The sequence below is a fragment of the Dipodomys merriami genome, unplaced genomic scaffold (genome assembly GCF_024711535.1).
Source record: "Dipodomys merriami isolate MVZ:Mamm:240054 unplaced genomic scaffold, mDipMer1.0.p SCAF_29, whole genome shotgun sequence".
In the NCBI taxonomy this organism is placed as follows: Eukaryota; Metazoa; Chordata; class Mammalia; order Rodentia; family Heteromyidae; genus Dipodomys; species Dipodomys merriami.
Genome location: NW_027204381.1, coordinates 4372895 through 4397869, shown reverse-complemented (window position 1 = coordinate 4397869; position 24975 = coordinate 4372895). Strand labels below are relative to the sequence as shown.

Below are 24975 nucleotides of genomic sequence, written 5' to 3'. Positions count from 1 at the left end.
AAAAAAAGAAGAAGTCTTCTACCTAGCAAATGAAATGGTTAATTTTGTGTGTGTATCCATGTGCTAATACTGAGACTTGAACTCAGGGCCTCAAGCTTTTGCCTAGCATAACACAGTTCATAGGGGCATTTGTTAAGATTTATTTGTTAAGATTTATTTACCATTGGAATATGTTTTGTACTTCACAATAATAGTATTTGATCTTTCATTTTAGTTATCAGATTATTTTTTGTTTGTAAGAACCTATAAAACAGAGTTTATGTGGAACCACCAGAGGAAACTTTTGCATTTTAATAGAGTGGTCTATTTGCAGACAAGACTTTCCATCTGCATTATCATTGAAAGATTCTTAAGAAATGTAGTAAGCCATGGTTCAGAAGAAAGATTAGTCGGATTGTTTGGCTTTTTTTTTCCCCACAAGTTTTATCTTCTGTTGTTTCCGTCTCACTGTCAATTGAAGGCCTGTGTTTCATTTTGCTTGTCATCGGCCTAGGTGTGCTTGGTAGTAGAGCAATTGCCTAGAATGTGCTACGCTATGGGTTCTATTTCCCAAAACAAAACAACTTTCTCGCAGCATTAGGGAGGCTGAAGCAGGAGGATAAAAAGTTCAAGGCTAACTCATTATAGCAGTGTCTTTAAAAATCCAGCTTACTTGTCTACTTGTGAATTTGACAGAGGTTTTGTATGTGTCTTAAAGAATAGGCTGACTGCCTTTGCCTATTATATTCTTGTATTTAGGCTTTCAGACTTAGAAGAGATTTAAGAAGCAGAAATTAAAATATGGATAGGTTTCTAAATTTGTTTATTGTGTATTTTGAAATCTAATGATGAGTGGAGTTAAGTATTCTGGACTGTTCATTAAGACATATGTAAAAGGAAAACAATTTAGAAGATGTGTTATCAGTGTTACTTAATCAATAAAGTTTGTAGCCATAGAAATAGTTCTCTCAGTTTATTATGATCACCAACAGTCACATATGACTATTGGGGCCCTTGAAATGTAGCTAGTGTGTCTAAAGAACTGAATTTTAAATTTTATTTAATTTTAATTAAAATCTTAAATACTGCATGTAGGTAGTGATTATCATATTGAACACTGTATGATAAAAGTAGTTAGTAATGAAGAAGTTTTGATATATATAAAAGGTTTCTCCTGGCCATGTACATAGACCTCTAGGGGGAGCTCAGAGTTCCTTTTTTCCTGTCACTTTATTCCTTTGTAGATGGAAGGTTGAGTCAAGAAAGATGATCCACCATTTTAGGTGAAGATTTTAGTGCAAAAAGTAAAAAGATTATAGGTACAACTGTCTGGGATAAGCAGTGCATGTTCTTGGTTCTTTAGGATACTGAACAGTAGAATGTTCTGTGACAGTGAAGGAATTCTTTATCTCTGCATTGTCCAATATGGTAGCCACGAGTTATTGAGCATTAGTGATGACGTCAGAATGATTGAACCTGAATTTTTAAGTTATAATTTAAATTCAGATTGAAATAGCCACATACACTACTAGTTGTTAAGTTGGCTTTGGTATTCAAGCATTTTTCTGTGTATTCTCCAAAGAGTTTTGAATTTGATGCATCCTCTCAGTTTTAGGCTGATAACCAAAACGTTTGAAAGTTTATAGAAAGTTAAAAGAATAAAGAAAATACTAATCCTAATTTTATATGAATAAGACAAAGACAGCTATAAAATGAATATTATACTTAGAATCTGAGTAATCCTTGTAAAAATTTTTCTGGCATATTTTATCAGATGTTGAAAATATTCATGATTAAGATATATTCAGGTTACACTTAAAAGAAATAGTGTCACTATCCTATTTTGCTCTGGTCATTTCTAAGTTTTAAAGGCCAACCTTCACACCTTAAAAATGGGAATGATAGGAACCCCTAAGATTTTAAAGTCCCTGATTAGTCAGTAAGGAGGAATGGGTCCTCCCCAATTAAAGACTGCTGTTTTAAAACACTAGGTACCTTTTTGATACCTTTCCTAGCTAGTACAGAGGGGCTGGGCCCTTAGAAAATCTAGAGGGAAACAGGTGGGCTATAGGGGAAAGGTGTAGGGCTTAGCTCTAAGTCCAGGTGTTAAGAGGTGGGATTTGAGCATCTTGTCAATAACTTTTTTTTTTTTTTAAATCGGTCATGGGGCTTGAACTCTGGGCTTGGGCGCTGTCCCTGCTCAAGGGGAACACTCTACTGCTTGAGCCACAGCGCCACTTCTGGTGTTTAGTGGTTTATTGGAGATAAGAGTCTCACGGACTTTCCTGCCCTCACGGACTTTCCTGCCCAGGCTGGCTTTGAACTGTGATCTTCAGATCTCAGCCTCCTGAGTAGCTAGGATTACAGGCGTGAGCCACTGGCTGGCGCCCAGCTCCAATTCCCTTTTATCAGACTCAACTAACAGATTTATCGCAGGGTTCTTTAAATAAGGTCTGAAATTGTTCATCAGTTTTCAGCTCTTCATTGTTCACCAACAAATATTTAGGTGCCTGTTGTTAGGAATGCTAGAAATACAGCAGTTACCTTCCCAGTGTCTGCCTTTCAGTAAAGGAGCTAGATCATTGGAGAACCAATGCCACCATTGTGATCAAGGTCTAATGTGTGATGTTAGTATTGATATAATGTTCCTGCTAAAGTTAAATTGTGGGACTTCAGGAGTACACATCATTCCCGTCTAGCAGGGTGATCCTAAAGCTGATTTTACTGGTTAGAAGGCAGTTAGGTAGATGATGCAACTGATATGGAGTTTAGAGATAGCATAATGAAAATAGTGAAAGCTGAAAATATAGTAAGATATGTTTAAATAAGGATCCCAACTAGACACAGCTACATAGTAGAATTGATCTAAAAAATTTTAATGATCAGCAGCTTATTTGAAAAACAAGTTGCTGTGGTGCATAAACCTATGGTGAAGGTTTAATTTAGGAACTATGAAGGATGGTTTGGTGTCATGATAAAGAACCTTTTAGGGCTTAGAGGTATGGCGCTTAGGTGGTAGAGATCTGCCTAGCAAGAGCAAGGCGCTGAGTTCAAACTTCAGTACCTCCAAAGGGGATGGGGTGAGGGGAGGGGGGGAAAGAACCATGTAAAAAGTTGAAGCTGATAGTTTTGGGATAACATCATATTGGACATAATAATTCTGGAGACTACTTGGATGAATAAGTGTTTTTATAGTGTTGAACCATGGTTGTGCAAATATCAATGATATTTCACATTACTTAATTTGTATACTTGAATGAAAACCCAAAGTGCTGCATCTTTTTTTTTTTTTAACCACAACCTGCAAGTAGAGGAAATTCTATCCTTTCTTTTTCTCTTCTTTTTTTTCTTTCTTTCTTCGTGGTATTAAACTCAGGGCCTCACACCTGCTAGATTGGCATTCTACCACTTGAGCCACATTTCTACCCTGCTTTTTGCTGAGTGTCTCGAAGATGGAATCTGGTGAACTTTTCTGCCTAGCCTGGCCTTGAACTATAATAATCCTCCAGATCCCAGTCTCCTGAGTAGTTAAGATTACAGGCAGCCGCCACTGGCACTCATCCTCCTCTTTTTTCTTAATATGACCTGAAGGTAAGAACTGAAATTCAGAACTAAGATTTCAGATGTTCATTATACTCTTAATTTTAGGTTTTCTACTCCCCCCCCCCCCCACACCTGTGAAAAGTTACATTTCTTTCCCTCAAGGAAAAGAAATGTTTAAAAAAATTAAACGGGGAATTAAATTCGTGAGTTGAAGAAGCAACAGAAAAATACCATAAAGTGCTTCGGAGTTGCACTGATTGTTAGGAATGTAGTGATAATTAATCTTTATTTTATTTTTGTAATGGACTTTATGCACTGTGTTCAGTTCTGCCTGCTTTTTACTCTTGTAGAAATTTCAATATTTGAAATGAATGTTTAATGAATCTGAACACCTATGTTTCAAATTATTTGGAGTTTATAATCAGTTCTTTCTTCTAAATATTAATTGGATGATATCAGTATTTGGAAAAAGACATGTATTTAAATCAATATAATTGTCCCTATTTGTAGTTGAAACAGTCCTTTAGAGCCAATGGAAATAGTCTCCCCTCTCCCACCCCGTGGCACTAATCAAGTGAGTATTACCTTTTCGCTTAATAGGATATCCTTAGTAAAATACAAACCCATGTTTATCCTCAGGTATTTTAGAAACAGCAGCTATCATATTATTTTTATATGTATATACTTGGCTGTATTAACATTATGTATTTTGAGTTGCCAAATACTACTACATTCAATATAAATTAATACAAAAAAAAGTTATTTATTTAGATGTGTTTTTAGTCACACTTGTGTCAGCCTATCTAAGACTGTTTTGTTATAGTGTCCTGGACTTTTGAAACAAAGTATTATTTTTCTATTATCTTCAGATTACTTTATCTGAATAAATCAATTATGTTTGTAGTTGAAATAAACAAACCTAGAGTAAAAGTTTATATCTATGAAAACTGCTTTTAATGTTTAATTTTATAAATGTTTTTCTATAACTAGAAAGATCTGGCTTATGGTTTAGGAAGAATAGTTAAGATTTTTAGGGGGTATTAGTTGTACATGGGGAGGTTTCATTGTGACATTTTCATACGTATATTCAATGTACCCTGATCAAACTCAGCCCCTTCATCTTTCTTTCTCATCCTCCTCTCGCCTTCTTAAAACAATTTCATCCCCACAACCACCACCAACAAAACATACACACACAAAACCAATTTCATCCGGTGTCCTTGCTCTGTTCTCATACATGTATGTAAGGTACTTTGACCATATTTATCTTCATTTTGACTCTCTGTTGGCCCCTCTTCCCCCTTGTTACTAGTACCTGTACCCCCAGAGTAGTCTTAATTCACTTTCCTGTGACTCATTCTCCTTAAGGAATTTTCATTCACTCATTTATTCATAAAAAAATGAGCCCCTTCCATTGGTAGGTATTGATTTAGATATTGATTAGTGAACAATGCTGATTGAAGTTCAAAGAGCTTATGATAGAAAACAGTATTTAAAATGCAAACTTTAAGGGTGCTGAGAAGGTGGCTCAATGGTAGAGTGCTTGCCTTGCATGCATGAGGCCCTGGATTCTATTCTTCAGCACCACATAAGCAGAAAAAGCCGGAAGTGGTCCTGTGGGCCAAGTGGTAGAGCGCTAGCCTTCAGCTGAAGAGCTCAGGGACAGCACCCAGGCCCAGAGTTCAAGCCCCACATCTGACCAAAAAAACAAAACAAGTTTTAAAATGCAAACTTTAGAACATTTAGCACAGAACAAGAACTCCAAATATAATATACTAAGTTAAAGCCTTAATTAGCTTTACAGAATTTGCACTCTGTACTTTTGATTTTGTATACAAAATAGAAGTTGATTTGTTTTAGCTTTATTAAGAATGATTTTCATGATTTCATATTACTAGTTCACATGATAAATATCCAGCTGTCATTGAGGTTTGCACAACTAAACAGCAAAGTGTTCCATTGTTTGGAAAATCAAGGAGTTACTTTGTACTGTAAACATCTTTAATTATTTGAAAGAGTTGCTCAGCCAGAATTGCAATTACTGGTATCTGTAGTAAGTAAAATCTGTAATGAACTGTTTTAAGTAGGATTTTTGTCTAATTTTTATCACTGAAGATCTTTTAGAGCTCTGTTGATGCTTGTGCAAGATTTCAAATCCATGTTTAAGGCAGCTATAGTGATAGCATAAACAAAGGTAATTATGATTAGCTAACTTGGGCTTCATCGCCACGTTACCTGCCCTATCATTTCTGCCCTCAGCAAGTGAGACCATGATGACCTGGTCAGCAGAGCACAAAGGTCAGTTGTAAAACCACAAGGTTTACAGTTAAGATTCCTTTGAATATGCTATTCCCACCATGCACCTTTTGATAGAATACTTTGTTCCTAGTGTTTTTCTTCATTTGACCTAACATTTATTTAAAATATAAGGCCTTTTAATCATCATACAATGTTACTTTATCATTATAACTTATTATAATGATAATGAACAGTTATTACATGCAAGCAATTAGGCAAACTTTTAAATGTTCTTCTTATATTTTCTCATTAAATGCGTACAACAAATTATAACGGAAGTATGAGGGGAGATTGTTTGGTTTAGTTCCGTTATTTGAGATGGAATCTCCTTATGTAGCTCAGACCAACCAGCCTGAAATTTGTGATTGTGTTGCCTCAGCCTCTCAAGTGGTGGGATTGTAGGTGCTGTACCACATGTCTGGCAGAAGTATTGTCACTAATTACTTCCTGGACAGATAAATTAAGGTGCAGAGATTAATTTGTCTAATGTCACAGAGTCAGCAGGTGGTAGCACTAGACTAGTAGTCTCACTGCAGACTCCATGTAAATAACCACTTGACTGGTTATAATGCCTCCTTGTGAGTCATCAGCCTCCTGTTACTAATTTTGACAAATGGGAGTAATGCTTTTGGCAGCAGTATGATGATAAATACGCATACTACCAAAATCATATAGAAACACCCAGATGGATCCCATTATGTGTTTGTATATGTGTGTGTGTGTGTATATATACACACACATAGATCTTGTTGAAACAAAAATACAAATGTTTTAATTTCTTACTGAGAATAATGGTTTCCTAAGATTTTATAATTGCAAAGGGAAGTTAGAATTATAGAAGAAAATTTACAAAGTAGAATTACCTTTGTATAGTTAGTTTGTTTGCTGTTTGTTTTGAGACAGAGTTTTGCAATGTAATGTAGCCCAGGCAAGCATCGAACTCAATCCTGCTGCCTCTGCCTCCAGGATTACAGGCGTGCGCCATCACACCTGGCTTTGGAATGACTTTTTGCCTGTTGAAGGAGGTAAGTATGAGACTTACCAAAGGAGGCTATAGAAATGTGTACATTCCTTTCTGCCTGCCATTGTTTGAGTACTTGTTTTAGAGATAAATGATGGAAATGAAATAGACTGTTTCGTAGTATATACAAAGCTTAGTCTATATAAGGATGTTTTGGTCCACAGTGGAAGCATATACAAAAGTGAGTCCCCCAAGATTATAATGGAACTGATGATTTCCTGTCCACTAGTCACAGCATCATAGCCATCCTAATGTCCTTCAGCAAAGCATTGCTCAACATTTGTGGTGATACATGAACAAACGTGCTCTGCTGCCAGACACTGAAAATATAGCACATGTAAAAAATAGGAGAATGGATGAATGAGTTACTGGTTTAAGTATTTACCATACTTTTGATCATGTTAGATAGAGTATGTTAGTATTTATTTAAAAATGTGTGCTGTAACACAGCAAGACATATGACACTGGCAGAGCTGTTTTTTACATCTTGTGTTTTATTGTCTCTTGATTTCATCAAGAGGCCACTCGGAGTGGTTTATCCCATTACTAATTGGGTTTGTATAAGGATACTATGATTTTGGCCCAATAACAAAGTTGCCTAACTAAGATTCTGTCCTAGCTGTTAGGTGATGGCACACCCTGTAATATAAACAAAAAATGTTATCTACATATTGAGAAAGCTAAAAATAGAATTAGAAAATAAATCAGGGTACAGGGTGTATAGTAGTAACTCAGGTAAATATCTTTAGTTACTTACTAAAATAACTTTGAACTTTAAAGCAGCTATGATAGGTAAATGCAATGTCTTCTGAAGAAAAGCATACTAGATCCTTGTTTTAAAATCTAAGATAAATTTACACTAAAATGAACTTACAATAAGTGAATTTATTACTAAAGTGCTCTTGCCTTTCAGTCTTAGTTTCTGGTCTGCATGACAGTAGTGCATCATTTATCTCTCCACGTATATGTGATGTGCCACCCAGATCCCTCCTTGGGACAGACACTAGTACCCACAGCTGCCTGCAGCACTGACTGCTGATGGTTTCTGGTCAGATTCCTCCCAGGAGTTTTCCTTGTTCAATATGAGGCCCAGTTTCTGGTCTTGACTGTCAGTGATGAAATACAAAAGTCAAGCCTCAGTTTAGGAGGCTTGTCTCAGTTTAGGACAGCTTCTGAAGGGGCACTTAAGCCCTATTCCTCACTTTTGGATTAGGCCCCTGTTCACAAAAATGTCCTTTATCAGTTCTTTCCTTTGTTCAGCCCTGTGTCTCAGTCTCAAATGTGGTTCCTAAGAGCCACCTGGGGGTAAAAAAAAACCCTACACACACTGTCCAAGTTTGTTTCCTGTGATGTTTTACCATTGTAAGGAAAAGGAGTGATAAATGTAGACTGTATAACTCAGATCTCAGCACACTGAGAGTACTCAGGAAATAGTTTATTTTATCACGATTTAATGAACCACATAAGCAAAAGGTTTGATTTTTAGTTTTTATTTTTAAGTACTATGGGGCTTGAACTACAAAATTAAGATAATCATATGGTCAGTTTGTGAAGAAATAAAGCAGCCTACCATTTCAAGGGAGTAAATCTGCTCTGAGCAATTTTTTTTTTTTTTTGGTGCCAAATTAGGGCATAGACATTGTCTCTGGGCTTTTTTCCTCAAGGCTGGCCTATCACTTGCGGCACAGCTCTGCTTTGGGCTATTTGGTGTTTAATTGGAGGTACGAGTCTCGAGTCTGGGGGACTTTGCTACTCCAGCTGATTTCAAACCATGATTTTAAGATCTCAGCCTCTTTGAGTAGCTGGGATTATAGGCTTGTTATTGGCACCTGGCTTCAGTTTCCTTTTTAAGCAGTAGTCTGTTGATAGAAAGTCACCTTGTATTTGGCAAGCAGTACAAAGCTGTGCTTGCATATACAGTGTACATATTAGGGGCAGTTCAACTTTCATTTTTATACTTGGTTATCTGTGGAACAATTAGTTCATGATGAAAGTTGTATGGAGACTTTTAGAAAGGATTAGTTTTCCTGTTAGGCTGGAAATCTTTTAGTCTGTTTAACTAATTATCTTGATTTTATATTTTTAGGTATCCGTGTACTAAAAAGTTAAAAACTTTTTAATGTTATCTGACTAACATTTGGAGTTAGTGCCCCAAGGTGTGAAGTTTTGAGAAAAAGGTGTTAACATAGCAACTTTAGAGATTGATGAAATAGGTCAGGATGCATTGTACTCATAGTGATATGGTGAATTAAAGCCCTTTTGTACAACTACTTAAAGATAATTATGATAAATTTAAAAAGGAAATAAAATCACCTGTAAGGCAAGTCACTTCTTTACCAAGCTGGTTTTGGCCCTGTTTCAGGTGAGGAAAAGGTTCTTGACAAATGTTATCTGCCTGTCTTTGGTACTATAATTATCCATTGCTGTTTTTTCCTATAATAAGTGTTAAGTATGCACTAATTTTTTATTTAACCTGTCTTGTTCTAAATAGGGAAGGCCCAGGTGCCTCATTATACAGCAGGTAGCATGTGAGCCCTTAGGACTCTATGTCTAGAAGGATTCTTGCATCCCAAAGAAGCTCCTCCACATAAACATGTGGCCTAGATGTGAGTCTTAGAGTGTTTTTACAACTTCAGGTGATTCTGTGAGTATCCATGTGCAGCATAAAAGTATAGAGCTAAAGGCTGTGTGGTCACATGAATTTTGTTCATGAGCAGAGGGCAAAGTTTATTTCTGTCAGTATTGCCCTCCTTGGCGGCTTTTTTCTCTTTGTAATGTGAATGGGCAAGACCTTCAGCAGTTAGCATGAAACAACCTAGGACTTGATATTCATTATTCATTGAAAACAAAAATTTCCTGAATTACATATACTATGCAAGAATCTTAACTTATGAAGATAGTCCTGACTAGTTATAAACAGAGTGAATCTTTCATAGCTTGTTTATGAGTGAAGTGCAAGCTGATAGGAGTCAGTCCTGGAAAGTTTCCCACAAGACTGAACTTCCAGGCAGGTAGAGCTCTTTCTGATGGTCATTCTGTTTGTCCCTATTTAAGTCCAGAAAATAATTGAGTCTTTTCCTTTCTTGATTTTATTCTTGAACATTTTATTTATTTGTTTTGTTTGTAAGGTGTAAGAAATAAAATTGGGATAGGGCTAATTTCAGAGTTTCCTTTGGCATGTATTTGTCCCCTTTCTCCCTTGTTAAAAAACAATTTGCTTTGCTAGTTATAACTGTATGTACATTTTCTACCTTTTTTTTAACTCTTGCATTTTTTAGAAGATACCAGAAGCCCTGTCTTGTTTTGTACTTTTTTATAAAGCTAATCTGTTGTAGCTAAATAATGAATTTCTTTGATTCCTTTGCAAAGAAAAATTTGATTGCCTTGCTAGTGATATACTACTTTAAAATTAGTTTTTTTTAAATTTATTTAGTAAGTATATATTAAATCATTGTCATGTGACGAATCTAGTAGAATAATTTCTTAGGTAACATCGGTCCTCGTTTGTTAAGCAAGGATTTTGGACTAGATGATCTTTAATGTTCGTTTCCATTGAAAACTTCTTTGGAGCCTGGTTTGCAGTTAGAGCCTCCACTCCTGTAGAACCTTATACATCATTACAGGAAGTTTTCTGAAGAGACATTTGGCAAGAGTAAGTGATATGGATAGGGGATGAAGGGCATCAGGAGCTACAGGGAAGTCATATGATTTAATGACAAATTTGAGACCCATTCTTAGTAATGAAGATATAGGTGACTATGATGGAAGTTGAGTGGAGTAATAGTTCAGTCTGTGACTTGGGTGAGTAGCCATTTCTATTCCTAAGACACTCGAGTCATCAAGTAGTGTTGAAATTGTAGGACATGAGAATTTAGTCATGGGAACTTACAAAGTAGTTAGTCAGGAGTTATTTTCCTGTTCTTATTTTTGGGATATGTGGATTTTCTTGTTTTAAGTTGTTACCTTGAGTAACTTCTCTGACCTCTATATCGATAAGTCAGACAATGGGTGATAACGTATTGTTACTTGGAAGAGGTAACCACCATAAGGTATGAATTTTAAAATATTGCTTAATTACCCTTTTACAAAAAAGATTTTTTTTTTTTGCCTAACACGTGGAAAAACTGCTATATTTTTGTGAAGAGTAAAGAGCATTCCTACCTTTACTGATAGAAATCATTTCCTCATGAAACAGGAAAGCTAGATGTGGTTGTTCACACCTGTAGTACTACCTGCTTGAGAGATTGACTTGGAAGAATATTTCCATCTCCAGAGTTTGGGGACATCCTGGACAATGTAGCAAGACCTATCTCTTAAAAAAGAAAGAAAGAAGGAAGGAAGGAAGGGAGAGAAAGGAAATAAAGAGAGGACTTTGGCTAATTTATCCTTTAAGAAAAATATTGATGTGCTTTATCAAAATGAGTAGGATGCTGAGCAAACTAGTTAATTGTATGTAAACTGGTTGTGCCAATCTTTAGAATATCTTATAAAGCCTGTAGCAAATTAAGTGTACCTTATTTTAGGGTTTCTGACTCATAATGTTACGTTCATTCACGGAAGATGAATCTACATAATATAATGGCCTCCTCATTGAGTCGATGTACTCCTGAGTAGCTAGGATTGCAGGCATGAATAACTGGTGCCCAGCTTTGGTTTTGTTGGTTTAAAAGGATTTAGATAATTGGCAAGTCTGTTTCCAAATATCATTGTACAAGAAAACCTAATCAAATAGATAATAAGAGTTCTGCCAACCCCAGATGGTTTTCTTTAGGTGACTTTTTAAGTTACAACTCCATATAAAAAAATATGACTAGAAATTTATACTTTTATTTTAACATCTCTCTTAGTGTGCATAGAATGTGTTAATTGATTAATTTCTGCTATTTAAGGTTTTTTTTCCTATCATTGTACCAACATACAGCTAAGCAAAGACTGTCTTTCTTAAAGATGTTAAAATACTCGATATTGTTGTTGCTTCAATTAACTAACAGTGAATAGCAATAGCTACAACGGTAGTAACCTTAGTTTAAAGGAAAAAAATTCATAAAGATGTTTGTTGCTTCAAAATACCCATCTGCCTACTCTGAGCTATTGTTTTAAACATTTTTATAAAAAAAAATCAGCCACTGGAAATTTATCCCCAGTGTAATCTCCCTCTGTAGAGAATAATATGTGATTTTTTTAAAAAAAGGCCTTGTTTGTAAGTGTTATCTCTAATGATTAGGGTGAAAAGAATTACAGGTTTAACATGATTAGTTGACAGAGGGTTAAGGTAAATAATTCAATTTGCTTCTAGTACGGCCAATTTGACAACTACACTTAAATCTGTTTCACTGCTGGTTTTTCTTATAACATTGTCTCCTGCTATTATAACTAAGCTGTCCTCCTAAAAATCCACTTTTTCATCTGACATCTCAGACTGATCAAGGCACTGTTTTCTAAATAGCACATTTATGTAGCTTTTCCTTATTATATGCTCTGTCCCACTGACAGTCATTTCTGTTAGAACCGTGGTTTTGTCATGTGGTTATTTTATGATTGTATAAATGGAAAAATTTAGAGAAAATTTTAGAACCAGTAATATAATTGGTTGGTCTATGCTTTTTTTTTTTTTTTTTTTAATGATTTGTTTAGTTCTTTTCTACATTCCCATACAGGGAAGAACTTAATTCTTCCTATTTCCTGGAAGACACTGAAGCTAAAGTAATCCTGATTTCACCTCAAAAGTAGCTTAGTAATGTCAGGAAGGGCTTTGATGAAACCACTGGCCCTGCTTATCAACCTTATTTTCCAAGCCTTTCATTATTTTATTTGCCCTTTTCTGAACTCTGCAATTTCCCTCTCTTGTAGCTGGTTCGATGCCCAGAACTGAATGCTGTGCTCCAGCTGTGGCCTCACCGGTGCTGAATAGAGAGGAAGAGCCACCTCCATAGCTTACATGTGATTCCTCTGCTTATACAACCCAATACTGGATTTACTTACTTTGGCAAGATAGCTGCATTGTGCACTGTATTTAATGTTACGTGTACTGTAACCCTGGGTCTTTCTCTGCATTGCTGCCGTTAAACCCCCAATCCTGCCAATCTAAAACTCCTGCCTTTGTTTACCTACCCTCCTCCCCCATAGATCCCCCCATACATTCATCCACAATGAATGTCATCCTTTTATTCTTTCATTTCCTTTTATTCTAATCTTAAACTTTGGCAAACTTTCACTGCTTTATAAATTGTTGGTTGTCAGCCATCTTATTTTTCTCCTTATTCTGGTAGTGGAACATCATCTCTTTCTTTTCTTTTTGAAGTCATTAAACGCTTGATAGGGTGGATTTAGTAAGGATTCACCTGGTGTTTCTTCCAACTCAAATACCCAGGAAATTCTCTGGTTTGACCCATTGATGCAGTTGTTACTTATTCTTGAGTTTCTATTGAGATTTTCTTGACTTCTTGTCGCTCTTCCTGTGGCTTTATTCAAGATGGATTTTCTTACAGCTCTTCCTCCAGGGAAGAGACAAGAAGACAGTATCAGTTTATTGGAGGAAATTTCTACCAATACCTTTTAATTTCAAAAGTATAGTCTTTAATAATTTTAAGCAAATTCTTTCCCCTGAGATCTTAACTTTGAGAAAACAAGTAGAGTTTAAGTTCCTATAATTTCTGAGATAAATGAGGGTAAAGGGAGAGGGAACAGAGTTGAACAGGACCTGTTTCTCCAAGAAAGCTAATTTGAGGCTCTTGTTGGAATTGGTAGCTCTCTGGAATAGAAGATGTGACCTTGTTTTCCCTAGATTCTGGAGCATTATTGTAATTTCAGCTTTAGAGTAGAGTTTTAAGTTAGTTTATTTATGACTGTTGACACAGACACCCACCCTTAAAATTACATGCTTTGGTTAATAATTTAAAATGTGGAATGTGTAACCTTTTCTGATTTACTATGGGTGGTAAGAGTTGGAAAGTCTCCATATGCCCTGTTTATTCACTTTGAAGTTCTCAAGTTTAACTGAATCCCAGTGTTTCTTATGGTGGCAGACAAGTGATGTTTAGGGGTGTTTGGTTGTTGTTTTGTTCTCTCTTTTGTTCTTCTCTTTGCATTTGCAGTCTTTATACAAATATTGGATTTGCAGTCTTTTACATATATTCATTTGTATCTTGAGACAGTAAAATCAATTTGGAAATCATTTTAATGTAGCAGTGGACCAGAATACTCTCAAATTTACAAGTTACTGAAAACATCTTTCCTTCAGGCATCTGGTAGATATTTTACATGTCAGCATATTGCACTATAAAAGTGTATTGCAAAAGTACATTATAAGTAAGAAGTGGGAAGATCTGTTAGTCATTTCTAGTGAAATATAAGATATATCACCTGATTCTTACCTAACTATAATCATTAGATATGGCTAATTGTATTATTTACAGATAAATGCTCTGTTGGACTTATAGTCAGTAAGTTTGTTTAAGTCAATTATATAAGCCAAGTGAAATTTTGGGCTCAATTTGGTGGTATTAAGTAGAGTGAGTTTTCTTTCCTGTTGTTTCCTAGTGTGTATATTATCAAAAATTGATGGTTTTGCTTGTGCCTGTGTTACTTGCTAATAAAAGTGATACCTTTCTTCCAAAGACCATTAGTTTACTCCTTGACCTCTGAAATAACCCTCAGTGACAGCTGAATGGGTTCTTTTGTGTACTGATTGCTTTTCTCCAGGCAGCCACTAAGTAATGAGCAGAGCATGGTTTCCCTCTCCATTTATAGCTTTGGAAGGGTGAAAAGGACAGGGTTTGGACTCTCCATATATGGTCCTTGGAGAGTTGGAAAGAGTGGTTGGGGTGCTCTTGGAGGCAGAAAACTAGACATGATGAGATAAAAATAAATTGGCAGGGGATGTTTGCAATTGAAATTCCAATCCCTCTGAGGAGGGCAGAGGGTGCTGGGAAAGGGGCATATGTAGAAAGTCAGATCTGCTGCATTATTTGTCTCCTTCCATTTGAAGATTTGGCTATGACACATACTTCCAAAGTTCGTGTTTCTAGTTTGTTTTCTATAGCTTTGTCTTGCATGGTTGTGACTGTCCTTTATGCAAAGAAAGAAATGTTTTTAAGAAAAAGAGAGTGTATTTTTGGAAACCTCAGTTCTCTAAGACATCATTTGAGGCACCAGAAAAGACGTCAAGAAAGGGAAAATGGGACAGGTGCTTATGCAGGGGTAGGCTGGCTGGCCAAGGGCGGGTGGCTCTAATTATGTCTGAAGACGCTCTTTATATATATTATCCTTTTATTATTCCTTTTGCTTGTCTGGATTTCTGGCCTCAAGGAACATATTTTTAAAGTATCTTGTCAGTTGTCCACTGAATTTAAAGATACTATATTTGCACAGAAGTTCTATAAAAATTATCAGGAGTTATTTTAGTTTGGTGAGCGTAGGTACAATATCGGTTTTGGAATGTAATCTCACTTTTAGGAGAATTTTATAGTCTTAGTAATGCCTATGAATTAAGTCAGAGGTGACCTGGTTTTGTACTGTTGAGTTAGAAAGTATTTGGGAGCCCACCAAGGAAAAGGACTGTTGTCTTTGAAAAGAGTGAAAAAGCAGAGTGAAATCCAGTAAAGAGATGAGAAGGAGCAGAAAAGGCAGAGTCAGACAAGGAATAGAGGCTGAATGTGGCTTAATTTTGAAGCTGGAGCTAAGTCCTTGTTTTGTTTTTTGAAATACATACAATAGCATAAGATGTACTGTTAAACTCAGGAAACTGAGCTAATAATCAGAAATATCCATTAAAAATAATGACAAAAATGGAAGGGTTGGACAAGATAATGAAGCGTTCCAGGTTTTGTCTATGGGCTTCTATAATGACATTTATTTGTTGGGTGTTATGTGGCAGAAAAAAGTCAAATAATTCCCCATCTTCTCCTCCCCCCCCAAAAGAAACTGTTCTACTGGCTTTGATGCTTTTAGCTATCATTTTGAGTTGGGAGACTAGTGAATTGTCTGCAGGTATTAGTGTGTTGCTTCTTAACAGTGTCTGAGACTGGGACACCAATATGGCTTTGGCTTCAGTTTTAAATTTTAGTAGCGTTAGTAAGGAATACAGACTATATAAGTAATATGTTTTACTAGCTAATTTATGTAGGAAATTGTTTTTGCCCTGTATTTCTTCTTGGAATCAAGGGTATGGAAGGTATTCTTTACTTTGGGAAATTCTTCTTTCTGTCCTCCTTGCCTCGCTTTTTCCAAATTCTGGGCACATAGCAGCTCTCTCTTTTCTGTGGCAGGTGTGCATCCTATTGGCTGGCTGGTATTTCTTGTTTTTTCCCCCTCTTTATTCTTTTTAAGTGGGGGAGGGAGTATAAAATATATGTATGGGTACATGCAATAATGTTGTAATGTTTCTTGTTGTTTAATTGATAATTAATTGCAAAGTAATTGTTTGATTGATAACATGTTTGAGTAAATGCTAAATTAGTTTTTTTTTCTAATGTAATGAATTTGAAATCTAGCATTCTTGTAACAATGTGTCTATGTTTGTCTGTCTGTGTCTGTCTAATAGTAATTAATATCTGTGGTCCTTACCTGGAAGAGGAAGTACAGCTTTAAAGAATAACAAAAGACTTTGTGTCTTAGACCCTTCGCAGGTGTTACAGTCGGGTGAAAGAACATGGTGTTGGGAAAAGAAAGAGCAGTTACACATTTGAACAGTTGGAACAGGTGTTTGGTCAGGGAGGATGGGATGCTCAGCCCTGCCAGCCTGTACTTATTAACAGTAGTGGCTTGTACCAGGAGCTGGAGTCAGATGGCAGCACTATGGAGGACTATTCACAGGAGGACTGGGGAAACCACAGTCAGGATCTCCATGGCTATCCAACAGATCAGGAATTGGGTAAGAACATCAGTAGATATGACATTGTGTGTGTGTTTGCTTGCTTGGTATGTGTCCTGGCATGTTCTATCTGATGATGACTTCTGGTACTCTTTCCCCTGTCCACACAAGAATCACCAGTCTGTTTAGGACAGTATGAGTATCTTTGGTATAGCCTCAGACTGCCAGCTAGTACTTGAAGGTTTGGAGACCATCCTCTTAAAAGCAGAATTGCCAGGTGCCAGTGGCTCCTGGCTGTAATCCTAGCTACTTAGGAGGTTGAGGTCTGAGGATCACAGTGCGAAGCCACCCATGCAGAAAAATCTGCAGGACTCTTATCTCCAGTAAACTACTCAGAAAAAGCTGGAAGTGGCATTGTGGCTCAAGTGGTAGAATGCTAGCTTTGAGCACAGAGAGGCTCAGGGACAGTGCCCCAGCCTTGAGTTTAAGCCCAAGGAGGACTGGGTGTGTGTGTGATAAAGCAGAAGAATTAATTCTTAGTCAAGAAGGTTCAATGACAGGTAGAATCCTACACAATTCTAAATACCCTGAAAATAATATTGACTCTTGGCCCAACTACCGTAAGTGAATCTTTCCATTCATTCTATCTGTGATTTGAAAAACAGCCCCTCCCAGACTTTAATCTGAACAAGAAATGAGATGAAGTCTTGGTTTATAATGAGAAGAGTTGATATGTAGTCGGTGTCAGTGATAACACTCTACCATACTTCTAAGGGTTTCCACATGACTGAATACTGTGATTTATATACAGTGAATATGCTCAAAACGGAAAATGAAATTCCCTGTCATCAGGTCTCAGTTTGTGTGACACGATTAAGGTGTTCTTGTTTGCTAGTTTCTTTTTGCATTAAGTACTCCAATTCTGATTTTGATTATTTGGAAGTACTGATCCAGTTTTTGCTGCAACATTATATACTAAATAACCAGGTGTATAATGAGTGTTTACTTTAAAGTAAATATTCTTCCTCTTCAGTGAGGTACTCAGACAACCCCTAAGGAAGTATGTGTAGATTGGTCATATATAGAGTTGTTTCCCTTCCATAAGGTGCAAGTCTACAGGCTCTGTTTTTACAGACTTCCTGATGGTAGATAAATGCTAATTAAAAGGATAAAGGATCAACTGATAATAAGTCTCTTACAAATATGGTTTTTAAATAGTCTCAAATATTGGAAGAAAGAGGCTATAAAACTGCAAGACTGGTAAGAGTTAAGGATTAGAAAAATATGAAGGACTTACCAAAATGATCACTACTTTTTAATTTCACAATAGCAATAAGGTCTATATTACGTTGTTATTCTACAACCTTGATTTTACCCTACAGAGTTAAGTCACCCAAACCTTTGGCAGCATGGAGGGGGAGGCAAAATATGCTGATCCTGATATGTGGGGTATAATTGTTCTGTAAAACCTACACAGAAAATCTAAGTAGAACAGAATTATTTCATTTTTGTTCCTTTAAAATCATGTCTGCAGTGAAATTAAGCTTTAAGCTCCCAGCCAGAAATCCCCTGGTGACCTTGAAGAATTTTATACTTGTGGAGCTGGTTTCTGATCTTGCATATAAATGTATGCATCTCATTATATAAGAGTTATATTTATAAAACTAGCATTAGACAATGTTGGACATCAGAATTCAGGCCTAGTATTGCAAAGTATGGAATGCGCAGTAAATATAGCTGCTTATCTACATAAATGTTTGCCATCACTTAGGAAAATATAATCTGTTTCAATTGTTTGCTTTTCAGATGAAATACCTGTCACAAAAAGAACACTAAAAATAAAACAAGAGTCTTCTGAAGAAGCACAGTAAGTAAATGCTTCACCTTTGCATGACGTGGGTCTGCCTGTTTATTGGCATTGGGAGAATCGGTGGGTAGCTAGACATTAAAGTTCAGCTGTACCTCCTCCCATTAGTTTAAAATTTCCAGCAGGAACCTGAAATGGTGAGAATTTTACAAAGTGCAAAAAAGAAATAATAGGGGCTAGGATGTAGCTCAGTGGCAAAGCGCGCTTGCCTAGCAAGTGCAATGTCCTGGGTTCGATCCCCAGTACCAAAAAAGAAAAGACAAAAAAAAAAAAAGAAAGAAAGAATAGATGAAAATAGTGTAGATGGTGTTTACCTATATTTTAATAGTTAAATTTGATCTTTAAATAAGATAAAAAGATGAATCACAGAGACTTAAGCATATTTGGGAGTAGGTGAAATGATAAGAAAGCCACATAAATATATAAATTCCTTACAGTCTTAAAACTTGGAAATCAAAAAGTAAGAACTTATGTAACAAGATGTACAAGACACTATGTTGAAAATGAACTTACATCCTGGGGGAGGGGGGCCAGGAGGGAGGAGTTGAGGAGGTAGGAGGGGAAGAGATGGTAGGGGGAAAACAAAGGAGGGGGTAACAATGCTTGATAGGAGGGCTGGGAAGGTGGCTCAGTGGTAGAGCGCTTGCCTTGCATGCATGAGGCCCTGGGTTCAATTCCTCAGCACCACATAAGCAAAAAGAAAAAAGCTGGAAGTGACGCTGTGGCTCAAGTGGTAGAGCTACTAGCCTTGAGCTGAAGAGCAGAGGGACAGTGCCCAGGGCTAGAGTTCAGGCCCCACGACCCGACCCAAAAAAACAGAAAACAAAACAAAACAAAAAAATGCTCGATAGGAAATGTACTCATTACCTTACTCATGTAACTGTAACCCCTCTGTACAGTATCTTTGCAATGATATATATATTTTTAAAAAGTAAGAACTTAGATGACCTATTTCCTCATTTGGAAAAGAAAGTAGCTCCTGGAGGAAGGAGTGAAAAGTCCAGATATGGAACAAAATTGTTTTGTTCCCTCTAAGATTTAAACATTTTTTGTTAGGCTTACAGTTGTTCTCAATAGGTAAGTTAGTTTCTGTTGAAATTTATTAATGAGAATATATTACAAGTTAGTTAGATGCAAGTGGGGATCTCCATTTTCCAACTGGTAATCTTGCAGCATTCTTAGCACCCACTTGTTCTTGTGTGTTTCATTCCATGCATGTAATCTTGATATCTGAGAGAGAGGAGAAAAAAAAAAGGAGGCAAGTTGAAAAAGACTGTGCTAGATAACAAGCAGTACCTCAGGGGCACAGAAGTAGGGTTTTTTGTTTTTGTTTTTGTTTTTGTTTTTTTGCCAGTCCTGGGGCTTGAACTCAGGGCCTGGGCCTGTCCCTGAGCTTTTTTTGCTCAAGGCTAGTACTCTACCACTTGAGCCACAGCACCATGCCCAGCCTTTTCTGTTTATGTGGAAGTGAGGATTGAACCCAGGGCTTCATGCATGCTAAGTAAGCACTCTACCACTAAGCCACATTCCCAGCTCCAGAAGTTTTAACTCCGCAAATCACTACTACTATCACCCTTTTACCGGCAACTGTTTTCCTTTTCAAAATATCTCTTTGGAATTAAAGAATTCCCTATGTTACTTGGTCCCATGTTTGGGAAGACGTAAGCATTCAAGGATTAGAAATTATTTCCCAAAATTGTAGTCATTTCTCCAACCCTCAAAAAAGAAAGCTTATGACAAAAATCAGTTATGTTTCAGGCCATTACTTGTGGAATTTAGTTAACTTTAAGACTATGACATCAAAGCATACCAAAGGAAAGGAAACATTACTATTTTAAAAAAGGAATTATTAGGCTGGGAGCTGGTGGCTCACACCAGTCCTAGCTATTAGGAGGCTGAGATCTGAGTATCGTGGTTCAAATCCAGCCTGGGCAGGAAAGTCTGTGAGACTCTTATCTCCAATTTACCACCAGAAAACCGGAAGTGGTGCTGTGGCTCAAGTGGTAGGGTACTAGCCTTGAGCTGAAGAACTTAGGGACAGCACCCAAGCAAGCCCCAGAGTTCAATACCCGCAACCAACCAAAAAAACAAAAAACAAAACAAAACAAAAAACCCCAAGGAATTATTAGACCTGGGAGCAGTGTCTTACCACTGTAATCCTAACTGCTCAGGAAGCAAAAACTTGGGAGGATTGCAGTTCAAGGTCAGCCTGGGTAAGAAGTTTGTAAGACTCCTATTTCAACAGAAAAAGCTAGGTGTGATGATGTGCACACCAGTCACCCAAGTATAAAAAGGAAGCATTTAGGAAAATCAGTCTAGGCCAGCCCAGGGAAAGAGCTAGACCTGTCTAAAAATTAAAGCAAAAAGGGTTAGAGGCATGGCTCAAGTGGTAGAACTTCTGCGTAGCAAGTGTAAGGTCCTGAGTTCAAACCCCACCCCCCACCCCCACACACAAGAGCTACTGGCTTTCTCTTTCTCCTTTATAGTCACTTGAGACCTATAGAGGGGCTCAGCTGATCTAAGTGGATGTAAACTTTAACTTCACAGAGTTGATGTGAACAGTTTCAAACCACTTGAATTTTTTTTTAATTTTTTATTGTGAAAATACTGTACAGAGGGATTACAATTAAATAGGCAAGGTAATGAATACATTTCTTATCAAGCATTGTTGCCTCCTCCTTTATTTCTCCCTCCCATCCCTTCCTATCTCCCCCCCCAATTAAAATTTTTTTTTTCAATTTTTTTTTTTTTTTTTTTTTTTTTGGTGGCTGGAGCTGCAGAAACCAGGAAGTATAGTAGACAGTCTTTGTGCTCCCTTACTTTGGGACTCTAATATGTCCCTTGAGCTCAGATTGGCTTCCAGCTCGCTTAGCAGGGCAGGCAACAGGCTCTAGAGAACTATCTAGTTTGTGCTGCCCTTTTCCAGGTTTCATCTCAGGAACAAGATTTTCTAACTAGCTTCCTGAGAGGTCATTTATTCCCCAGTGCAGTAGTTTCTTCAGAACTGTCACTATTGGTATCTGATTATTGCATTCCTGCTGTAGGGCTATGACTTCAGAAGAGGACAAGGAAATGTGGCTATGAAAGTTTTCCTTTAAGGCATTGACCAACATAAGTGACGGAGTGCTTTCATGGCTCCCAAGGAGAGGACTAGTTCCCTTGGAACACAGTGATTTCATCTAGATGGCCACTCTTGGACACTTGAGGCGCTTCCAAGACTAACTAATAGGTAGAGGGTAAAATCCAGGGCAGGCTTAGGCCCCAAGAAGCAGCTGATGACAAAATGTTAGCTCTTTGTCTTCTTACAGAGCAAGTTTGGGAAAATAACAGGGCAGACTAGATAGTACAGACAATAAGAGTAAAGCTTCCCCCCAAAATTCCAGAAGCTGTTTCCCTGAAGTTACAAGAATTTATTACAAAAGTCTGAAACCTCCTTGAAAGAATCTGTTAGCAAATTTTTCTTGCCTGTTTGATTGTGAGTGCACTTGTTGAGTGCTTTTGAATCTAAGGCCTGTAATTGAGAGAATATATTTGTTTATCTAGTAAACCAATCTTACAGTGTTAAAATTTTGCCATACTCCAGAAACTTACAAATGCTTATATATTTATATAAATTGCACAAATGTCAGTTTACAAATCATGAGTGACCTGTGAAATGAGAATCTCATGCATTTTTTATCTTATCAAAATCAAAATAAACTTTATAGTGCCTTGACAGAAAGTATTCTAGAATAATATCAATTCATTGTCTTAAACGTGTGTGTGTGTGTGTGTGTGTGTGTGTGTGTGTGTGTGTGTGTGTGTGTGTGTGTGTGTGTGTGTGTGTGTGTGTGTGTGTGTGTGTGTGTGTGTGTGTGTGTACTGGGGCTTGAACCCTTGGTTTTAGGGGAAAAAATATATAAGTAATGGAAAAATAAATTCCTAGGAACTCTGTAGGGGATGTTCTTGGATTTAGGGTAAAATGGCTATTATATCAGACAGCCAGGTAAAAAACATTTTTATCATCACAGAAAGTTCTGTTGGATAGCACTGTTCTAGACACCGGAGGAATTTGACTGTTACTTTTCTTTTTAGGAAGCGAGACATTATGCAGAATATTGTACAAATTTTGGAATCAGTACAGTTGAAATGGGAACTGTTTCAGAGCTGGACAGACTTTTCAAGACTTCATCTTTCTAATAAACTGGCCATTTTTGGAATTGGTTATAATACCCGTTGGAAAGAGGATATCCGGTACCATTATGCTGAGATCAGCTCCCAGGTGCCCCTTGGCAAGCGCCTTCGGGAGTACTTCAACTCCGAGAAGCCTGAGGGACGGATCATTATGACTCGAGTACAAAAAATGAATTGGAAAAACGTTTACTACAAATTTTTAGAGATCACTATTAGTGAAGCTAGGTGCTTGGAGCTGCACATGGAGATTGACTGGATACCCATTGCCCACTCCAAACCAACTGGTGGGAATGTTGTTCAATATTTATTGCCAGGAGGGATTCCAAAAAGCCCAGGCCTTTATGCCATCGGCTATGAAGAATGTATTGAAAGGCCACTCACACCTCACTTGGAGCGACGCTCTTTAGACCCAGGAAAAGAAGGCCGGGTCGACCTGGAAAGCCTTTCAGCACAAGCCTCCTTACAGGTGGAAATCGAGCCCACCCGAATTATCTATTGCTACCTCGGGATTGCTGAGGTCAGGACTCTTCAGCAATGCTTGTTTTTACATTTCCAAGCAAATACCAAAACCTTCAGCAAAGATTGGGTTGGTATTAATGGGTTTTTGTCTCAGAACTGTATTGTGGATCCTGGAGTTTCTCCCAAATCCATCTATATCAAATTTGTAGAAGTAGAGAGGGATTTTCTTTCCGCTGGCTCTTTAGTTGAGTGCCTGGAAAAAGCCATTGGATACCCCTTGAAATTTAACAATTGAATGTCATCCTTCATAAGGATGTGGGCTCATCCTTCCCTCTTCTACTTGTTTCCCGGTATCCTGCCCACCCTCATCCAGATGCTGCCATCAGACTCTTCATGGACACTTTCTCCACGAATGGGCCAGTACAGCCTCTTAAGGAATCATAGTAGACTTGGGCAAAAAAACAGACCTCACCTAACAAACGCTCATTTTGAGCAAGCAAGATATCCAGTGGACTTGCATGGTGGGTCAGTCATTTCTTTTTTAAAGATCAACAATTTTTAAATGGATTTTAGAGCCCTAATATAAACAAGTGTAGGTACATTCCATATTGGACAAAACTTATACTTTGAGTTTCATATGAAATTGAAAAATTGTATTTTTTTCACAATGTTTCATTTTTACACATCTCTATGTCTCTATATAAGTATTATTTACAACCCTGAATAAATAAGCAATAGATAATGGCAAGTTAAAACTTGAGTCACAGTAAGTAAGACTTTTTCAGTATCACCTTTAGCTACAATTGTATATAATTTAGTTTCATTTTTTTCACCAACCAAGTGTTTTTGCTATTTCCAATCAGTGTTGCCTGCAAAGACCTTTGTTTCTGTGATGTACCAACTTTATGGTTGTGTTGCCATTTAAAATTTTTATATATTAAAAGTATTAAAGTAATTCCTGATCTGTTGGCATAGTTGCGCTTTCTGTAGCAGGGTGGCCACCCACACCCACACCACCACACTGGTGAAGGGGACAGTGCTCTGCCTCTCCTGCTATGAATGAACAAAGCAAGATCACTCTGCACTCGCTCTATATCCCACTGACCATGATCGCTGTTTCTTGTCTGAGTGCCAAAGATCTCTGAATATATCTCATTTGTGGTGGTGTTTTGTTTTTTTTTTTTTTGAGAAAAAGGATATTCCTTCTGATCTTGGGAACATAAATTTGTAAGAGACTTTCATTTCTCCCTAGTTTGTATACTCAGTACTCAGACAAATCACATGACAGGTACAGATAGAAACTTGATGTCATCTTGCTGTGTTTAAAACAGGAATAAGGATCCAGTGGAAACATTAAGCACACACACACTTCCATTTGGAAGATAACTTGTGTTCAATTTTTTTTTTTAGAAATTTCCAGCGAATTAGCCACCACTTTACTTGGAGGTTAGTGTTCTTGGCTAAGAATAGCTTACTATTATTACTGCTTAGAGCAGTGGCAAGATCACTTTGGTCTCATGACAGGAACTTCTTAGGTTAATTAATTTAGTGCATCCCCAACACCTCTTAGGTGCTTTGTTTTAATTTACTCCAAGTCCAGGTAAAAGCTGTAATTCTCCCAGTTTCAATATAGTATTAAAAATAATGTTTACATTGTTAAAAATGTTCTTTCCCCACAACCTGACTGATCTCAAATCAGTGATTTCAGATTCTGGTACCTTTTGGCTCTTTAATGCTTAGTTGAGTCTGGGCTTATGGAGCTGGCTTTTTTCTGATGTGAGTTACTAAAAATAGGTGCTAGTTCTGGAAGAGTATAAATGCCCT

The 24975-nt window shown here is 37.2% G+C and overlaps 1 protein-coding gene across 5 annotated transcripts in view; it reads left to right on the top strand.

Annotated features, from left to right (window-relative positions):
* Nucleotides 1-24106, top strand: part of LOC138838839 (myb/SANT-like DNA-binding domain-containing protein 2) — a 29181-nt gene extending 5075 nt beyond the window's left edge. For 2 of the 5 annotated variants that reach the window (XM_070038219.1, XM_070038223.1), the window contains exons 2-4: nucleotides 16613-16712; nucleotides 18459-18519; nucleotides 22594-24106. In XM_070038219.1, coding sequence (XP_069894320.1) covers nucleotides 16613-16712; nucleotides 18459-18519; nucleotides 22594-23446 — 1014 coding nt within the window. In that variant the 3' untranslated portion in view covers nucleotides 23447-24106. Of the gene's footprint in view, nucleotides 1-6772; nucleotides 6846-12691; nucleotides 12782-16456; nucleotides 16713-18458; nucleotides 18520-22593 lie in introns of those variants that run through there. The other 3 variants (XM_070038222.1, XM_070038221.1, XM_070038218.1) reach the window with 3 other exon arrangements.
* The last annotated feature ends 869 nt before the right edge of the window (nucleotides 24107-24975 follow it).